Below are 7,825 nucleotides of genomic sequence, written 5' to 3'. Positions count from 1 at the left end.
AGATTAAAGACAAGGATCTGCGCAAAATAGTTGTTAACATGGGTTATGCGTTAACAGAGGCAACATCTAACTACTATCGGGGGGAAATCTGAAGAACAAACAACAACGCTTTATCATGGATAGACAACATCCCTCGGGAGAAGTGGGCAAGGGCATTTGACAGAGGGCAACGCTGGGGTCACATGACAACTAACCTAGCAGAAGCAATGAACTCGGTGCTAAAAGAAACCCGAAACCTTCCAATCACTGCATTGGTCAAATCTACGTACTATCGTTTAGGCTCACTATTTGGTAGAAGAGGCCATCAGTGGACAAAAATGTTAGCCTCTGGGCAGGTTTTCACTGATAACTGCAACAAGGGGATGGCTGAGGAAGTCATCAAAGCTAACACGCACAACATCATGCAGTTCGATCGAGAGAGATTTTATTTCATGGTCCAAGAGAATATTAATCATAACGACGGTCGACCAACCGGAACATTCAGCGTTGATATGAGGAAACAACACTGTGACTGTGGGAAATTTCAGGCATTTCACTTACCTTGCTCCCATGTAATCGCAGCATGTTCGAGCATACGCCAGGACTATTCCATTCACATTCTAGAAGTCTTCAAAATTCTTAACGACTTCAAGGTCTATCAGGAGAGTTTCCTAGGACTTCCCCATGAGGAGAATTGGCTATAATATGAAGGATTTACTCTTTGCCACGACGACTCCATGAGAAGGAGGAAGAAAGGGCGCCCAAACAGCACCAGGATTAGAACCGAGATGGACAACGTTGAGAAGGAAAAGAGAAGGTGTGGAATTTGCCGTGAAATAGGACACATGCGTAGGAAATGTCCTAATGTTGCAGGACCATCCCAGCGACCATCTAGATGATTATGTTGTTGTTTTAAATATCTGTCCAAATGATTATGTTTTTTTTTTAATTATTAACTACTATTCACATAATATATATAAACCATTGTGTATTTCTAATGTCTTTTGGGACCAAACAATTATGAAATACATTTGATAATCAAAGGCTTATGGTTACAAAGTACGACCACATTAACTAAACAACAACAACAACCAACACAATTGGTAATTAAAAAACTAATCAACAACAACAACCAACACAAGTGGACCTTCAACTCCTCTATTAACTTCACCACTATGTGTCGAAAACATACACTGGACATCTTCATCATTTTCTATACGATCCAGGTAATACATGTACGTACCATCAGGGCTTGCATCAGTCAACGTTATGTATGGACAACGATACTCTACCTTCCTCACCTTCATACGACGCCCGCCCAACTGTCGGAAGCCAGTGTGGATGGTTGAAATCAGTGTTCTGAAATTCCATTGCGGATCAAGGCAAACACTCATTTTTTCACCGTGTCCATAAAATACAAGACCACAAACAGACATTCTGACCAAAAGAAAGGATTTTGGAATATGAGTTACATTTCTACAAGTTCTTCTATTTATTGAAAATTAATACTTGAATACGCGACCAATCATTGGCCGAGACAGTACAAACACAATTTTTTTTGGCGAGAAATATATCATTCCCAAAAAATTATTGAAATTTTGGAGGGAAACATATCAATTTTATTATTAATATATAAGAAAAAAATTATTTCTATTATTAATATTCTAAAAAATAATCATTTTTATTATTAATATTTTAAAAAAAACAATATTAAAAAATTATTATTATTATAAAAACTATTATTATTAACATTTTATTTTAAATATTTTTGTAAAAATATTATTATTATTTTTAAAAAAAATCAATTATATTAATTAAATATAGAATTAATTAAAATAGTATTTAATAATAATTAGAAAACTATTTAATAAAGTTTTTAAAATATTAAAAAAAAAAAATCCTTCACAAGCTCGGCCAATGAATGGCCGAGCCTACCCAGCGCGTTTTGGGCTTCATACCCTCGTCCAATGAATGGACGAGCCCAATAAGAAAAAGGGGGTAGATTGAGATTTTTTTTTCAAACTGGGGTAAAATGGGATTTTAATTTCAGGAACGGGGCACTTGGGGAAAAAGTCGTAAAAAGAAGAGATGTAGTAAAAGAGCAAGGTTACCCAAAAACATCAAGGAACCATGACTCCCTCACCCAAAGCCAACCCATACCATTTTTGTGGTCCCTGAAAAATGTTGATCAATAAAGCAATCAAAAGGACAGTTCAGAGAATAAAAAAACGAGGCCACTCTAAAAATCCAACGAATTAGGGGATTCAGTTTTGCAACTTCTAATTCTTATCCAAAAATCCTAACAAAAGTCTTTCTCTTTCCTAAAATACTCTCACACGATTTGATAAATTATCTCAGACGTATTCCATTTAAAAAACCACTATAAGAACACCTACTGTTTCATTCCCAAAAAGAGACAACTCTGCAGAAACGTTCCAAAACCTATACACCAAAAGTTCATTTATTCCTAGCAGCTTATTGAGCTTCCCATTCACCGTCCAGAAGAAGAAGAGAGGCTGAAGCTGAACTAATACAAAGAGATTGAAAGCGAAAGCTTACTGTTAAGGCGACGCCGATGTCACATCGGACTTGCTCCGATTAGGTAACTTTTGAGCCATTTTTCCCTTTTTCGTTTTTGCCCTTGCAAAGAACTACTTTTCTTGCTCCATATCCCTCAACAGCTTGTTTGATTTGCACCTAATTGTGGATTTAATTTCATGATTGAGTGAGTTAGGTTTTTTTGTTTCATGGCTCCCGATTTGTGGTTTTGGGTTGGGATTTGTTTGTTTTGAGGCCGGATTCGTAATCTCCGGCCAAAATAAGTAAGGGTTTGTTTTGTTTGTTTGGGTTTCTGGGTGGTGTTGGCCGGGGAAGACGGCGGCGGCCGCCGTGCGCCACCACCTTCTCCGGCATGTTCGAATATTCTACCGAGCTCCATTTATAGAGCATATGATTTCGTTTGAGTGAGGAGAGAGAAAGTTGTTACAAAATGAGAGGGGATTGTTGGTCCTGCGTCATTTTAAGAGGTTGTTTGGGCTTAGCATGGTGGTGACAAGTGTCTCCACCATGGACACTTGTCACAGACCGGTTAGTTCCATTTATCGGATCCTGTGTGCTTCGTTGCCCTTGGCTTACCATAGTCTTGGGCACATTCCACCCTTAGGATTGGTGGACCAAGTCAGATCTGCAGATCTGACGGTCTTGGCTTGTTTCCGGAGTCAACAGAGTTAACTAGAGGTCCAGTGGGCTCTCCCTAGGTCTGCGGGCCTCCGTTTTGGGCCAATTGTTGTTTTTCCACCTCACCCCCTGATTGTTGTTGGTGCGCCCGATTTGGGCTTGTTTTTGGATTTTAGGCCCAAATTCTTTTTTTTATATCTTTCTTTTTTGTATTCTTCTACTTATTATATTTTTTTCCTTTAAAAAAATATAATAATAGAATGTTAATATTACAAAAATAATTCATGTTATTTATTTAATTATTATTTTAATACCTCATTCGTTAATTTAATTAAATAAATCATTCATTTATTTTTGTAAGATATTGTTTGAGATATTATTTTGCATTTGCTTGACTAAAATCGCTTGTGCAATTTCTAGTTTTATATAAATCATGTTTTAAGTTGTATTTTTATAATGATATCCACTTGTTAATCACCTTAAGCGTTATAACTTCATTATGTCATTTAAATTAATTGACTCTTGATTTAATGTCGAGCCAATTTCAACACCTTTGTAAGTCGATCGCTTTTAGCATCGCCATCAACCTCATATAACTCACTCTTGGACTTTCTTATAACGAGGCCTATTCGATTTTAATTAATCAATTAGATGGTTGATTCACCAAATATAATCCAATTTATCCGTAAACACAAATTTAAAACCTCGATCCAACATCGAGTATTTTTATTCAAATCAATTAAAGTACCTAATCACGATAAAATATCATTTCATTAGAGATGAAAAGGAGGATGTGGTTTTGAGCCTTCAACACCTCTCATCGATTATTTGAATACGAGTCTCTTACTCGGTTAGTCAAATAATTTTCATTTCTCTAAAAACTTCTATACCGGATTAAATCAAACCTATTTTCATAATAAACTTAACAAAAAGGGACATGATCTTGAGCCTTCGGTTCCTCTCCTCTAATGCTTGAATATGAGTTGCCTTACTTAGTCATTCGAACATTGATCGTTTATCCAAAAAATATCAACCATACACAAACCTATTTTCATAATAACTTAGATGAAAAAGAAAGTGGTCTAGAGCCTTCTATTCCATTTCCCGGATACTTGGATACGAGTTGCCTTATTCGACCATTCGAGTATTCTTCATCCATTTAAAACACCTTAACGTTATCAAATCCTTTTGCAATTAAGGATGAAAAAATATATGGTCTAGAGCCTTCGATTCCTCTCATTGGCTATTTGGATATGAGTTTCCTTACTCGACTATCCGAGTAATCGTCATTCAAATAAAACTTCCATATTAATCCAACTTATCACCCTCGTGTGATCAAAACTCTTTTCAGAAAGAACACGATTCAATCCCTTCTAATGAGCATAACAAACTAGTGATTAAGCCTCCGCCGAGAGTAGACAAACTAACGTTTAGCCTTTAGAATGAGATCTAAATAGTTGTTCATTAAAAGCCACTAATAAACCGTAGATCCCCGAACTACAAATGCTCTGATTTCCTTATTGCACCATAAGGATACGTAGACACGAGATTGCGAGATCTTGGCGAGCACACTAATAAAAATCCTCCATTTTCCCCCCTCATGAGGTTTCCATTCATTTCTCTTTTCAATCTCTTTATCTTTCGAAGAAAACAAGTAACATTCAGCTAACATTCAAATCGCAAATTAAACTAAAAGGTTCCCGTTGAGTACAACAAACGTGAGGGCTGCTAATACATTTCCCTTGCGTAATCGACTCCCGAACCCGAATATAGCTGTGACGACCATTATTCTATTTTTAAATGTTTTATCGATATTTTCCTATTCTTCAATTGGGGTAAATAAAGTTCGGTGGTGAATCTGTTCGAACACATTTTTCTGCGACCATCGTAAGGAATCATGTTTTTCGAGACGCGACACTACCACACCTTATGCTACCACAATTAATCAATCGCGATAGAATCCCTTTACAAACCATGGTGAAAGGGTCTTTCCGTAGTGGTGCACAATTCCAATTGCATGTCCTAATATGCCCATAAATTCAAATTATATGTCACATGATTCACTTGATTTGAACCCTGAATTATCACCACTAGTTAAAATAAAAACCATGTGCCTAACACCAACCATGCTCCACAAGTAAATCCTCCTATCAGAAATCAACCAAACATGTCCAACCTCTAACATATATACAATATTTCCATTGTAATCTCTTATCATATACAATCCATAATTCAGAAGCAGTTGTCTCCACTTCATCTTCTTCATGTAAGTATCCTTTATCAACAATCTTGTCATATGATTCATTATCTTTTGCACACATACATTCCATCCTAAATGTGTCAACTATTAGTGAACCTAAGTCATATAAGACTACTATCTATGATGATAATTGGAGGGATGCTATAAAAACTGAGTTGACTACTCTAATTAATACCAATAATTGGAGTCTTGTTCCTTTACCTTCACACAAGAAAGTCATTGGATGCAAATCATTGTTCAAATTAAAATTGCATGCCAATGGTACAGTTGAGAGATACAAGGAAAGACTGGTTGCAAAGTGGTTCACACAAACTGAAGGACTAGATTATATGGAGACTTTCAGTCATGTAGCAAATATGACTACAATTCGAGTACTTAAGGCCATTGCAACAGTTCAGAGTTGACCACTATTTCAACTTGATGTAAACACATATTTTATTCATGGTGATCTCAATGAAAAAGTTTACATGCAACCTCCTCCAGGTCTTGACTTGTCATAACCTGATCTTGTGTGCAATTTACAAAGACCCCTATATCATTTGAAGCAAGCAAATAGACAATGAAACACAAAACTTACTAACACACTGACCTCCTCAAGTTACATCAAGTCCAAACCTGATTGCTCACTCTTCACAAAGAATTCTCGCAAAGGCTTCACAGTCATCCTTGTATATGTGGATGATTTGATCTTAGGTAGGACTGATCTCAAAAATATCAAACAACGTAAGTTTCTTTTGAATGACAAGTCCAACATTAAAGGTTTATGAGTATTAAATTACTTCCTAGATTTTGAAGTAGCTAGAATAAAAAATGGAATATCTCTTTGCCAAAGAAAGTATTCCTTAGACTTAATACACGATGAGAGTCTTATTGGAGCCAAGCCTTGTAATACATCAATGCAACCTCATATGCAAATCCATAAAACACCTCTATCAGAACCTACTACATACAAGGGACTAATTGATATATTATTGTATCACACTAACTCCATGCATGAGATAACTTATGCAGTAAGAAAACCTTGCCAATTTCTTGATGCTTCTACTGATAAACATATCCTTGTAGGTCTGCACGTGTTAAGATACCTAAAAAACAATCCACGACAAGGCCTATTTTTTAGCTCATCATCCACGCCATGCCTAAAAGACTTCTTTGATTCTGATTGGGGGGCATGTCCCGACACAAGAAGATCAACAACAGGCATATGTTTCTTCCTTAGCAAGTCACTAATAAATTATAAAAGTAAGAAACTGAATGTAGTATCTCAATCATCATCAGATACATAGTATAAAGCATTAACCCATGCAATATGTAAAGGTCAATGATTTTTCTACCTAGTAAATAAATTTTAAATACCCCATAAAATGCCAATCATCATCTATTGTGATAATAAATCTTCTTTGCACATAACTCAATGATAGAACAAAGTATGTAGAAATAATTTGCCACATGGTTATAGATAAAGTGCTAGCAGGTGTGGTGCATCTAATTCCCGTAACTTCAAAGGAGTTGGTTGCATATATTCTCACAAAATCATTGCAACCAGGTCCATTCAATAATCTTAGGAATGATAGACATATATTATAACTTGAGGGGATGTTAACTTTTAGGTTAGTCAAAATTATAGATAAATTTATCTCTCGTCTAATCAATTGGTGTTCTTGAAAGGTCATTTTTCGGTTGATGGGACTATAACTGTGAATGAGTTCATTGGCATTGCTAAGAAAGCCAAAGGGGAGTGTCTCATTTTAAGGTAAACTTTGAAAATATCTATGAGTCTGTTAGTCGTAGATTTTTGAATTATATGTTTGTTAAGTTTGGTTTTTGTGATAAATGGAGTGCATGAACGAATGCTTGTTGCTTTATGATAATCCAACCATCCTGGTTAATGGGTCTCCGACTAAAGAGATCAGTATCTATAAAGGTTTTAAATAAGGAGAACCATTATCCCCTTTTTATGTTCTTTTTAGTTGTGGAAGAGCTTAGTGGTCTACTAAGGTGAGCTGTAGGTCTGGATCTTATATCTGGTTTTAGGATTTTCTCTTGGGATTTAGTCATATTTCATCTTTAGTATGACGATAATACCTTAATAATTTTCGAGGCTTTGATTGAAAATATTTGGACTATTAAAACCATCCTTAAGGGGTTTGAGCTTGCATTTAGTCTTCGGGTCAATTGTTCCAAAAGCATCTTTATTCATATTAATGTGGACCCCTCTTTTGGACTTAGCCAATGGCTTCCTCCATTGCTTTCACTAATCCTTCTCCTTCAAGTATTTTGGCCTTCTGGTGGTGGCAAACCCCAGTCTTGAGGCCACATGGGAACCTTTTATTTCCCTTTTTTATTTGAGCTCTTGTTCTGGGAACCATGTGCATGTTAGCCCAGGGGATATAATGATTCTTCTTAATT

The 7,825-nt window shown here is 36.0% G+C and overlaps 1 protein-coding gene across 2 annotated transcripts; it reads right to left on the bottom strand.

The window, feature by feature from the left end:
- Nucleotides 1-990: 990 nt before the first annotated feature.
- LOC127100110 (uncharacterized) lies at nucleotides 991-2,964 on the bottom strand. 2 transcript variants are annotated; one of them, XM_051037426.1, is made up of 3 exons: nucleotides 2,376-2,964; nucleotides 2,091-2,153; nucleotides 991-1,416 (listed from the first exon to the last, which is right to left on the bottom strand). In XM_051037426.1, exons 1-3 carry the CDS (start codon nucleotides 2,438-2,440, stop codon nucleotides 1,095-1,097), a joined length of 450 nt encoding a protein of 149 aa, XP_050893383.1. In that variant the 5' UTR covers nucleotides 2,441-2,964; the 3' UTR covers nucleotides 991-1,094. The 2 variants fall into 2 exon arrangements, 1 of the variants encoding a protein (XP_050893383.1); XR_007794396.1 differs by lacking the exon at nucleotides 991-1,416 and having other exon boundaries at nucleotides 1,895-2,153; nucleotides 2,539-2,964.
- Between the last annotated feature and the right edge of the window lie 4,861 nt (nucleotides 2,965-7,825).

This window comes from Lathyrus oleraceus, chromosome 1, assembly GCF_024323335.1.
Source record: "Lathyrus oleraceus cultivar Zhongwan6 chromosome 1, CAAS_Psat_ZW6_1.0, whole genome shotgun sequence".
NCBI classification, from domain to species: Eukaryota; Viridiplantae; Streptophyta; class Magnoliopsida; order Fabales; family Fabaceae; genus Lathyrus; species Lathyrus oleraceus.
This window is presented reverse-complemented; position numbering and strand designations above follow the sequence as displayed.

Excerpts from the sequence above, each read along its gene's own strand:
- LOC127100110 (XM_051037426.1), bottom strand. The coding sequence starts at position 2,440 with ATGAACTTTTGGTGTATAGGTTTTGGAACGTTTCTGCAGAGTTGTCTC. Across the intron at positions 2,154-2,375 it reads CTCTTTTTGGGAATGAAACA|GGACCACAAAAATGGTATGG; the intron begins GTAGGTGTTCTT and ends AACATTTTTCAG. Across the intron at positions 1,417-2,090 it reads TGGTTCCTTGATGTTTTTGG|AATGTCTGTTTGTGGTCTTG; the intron begins GTAACCTTGCTC and ends TCTTTTGGTCAG.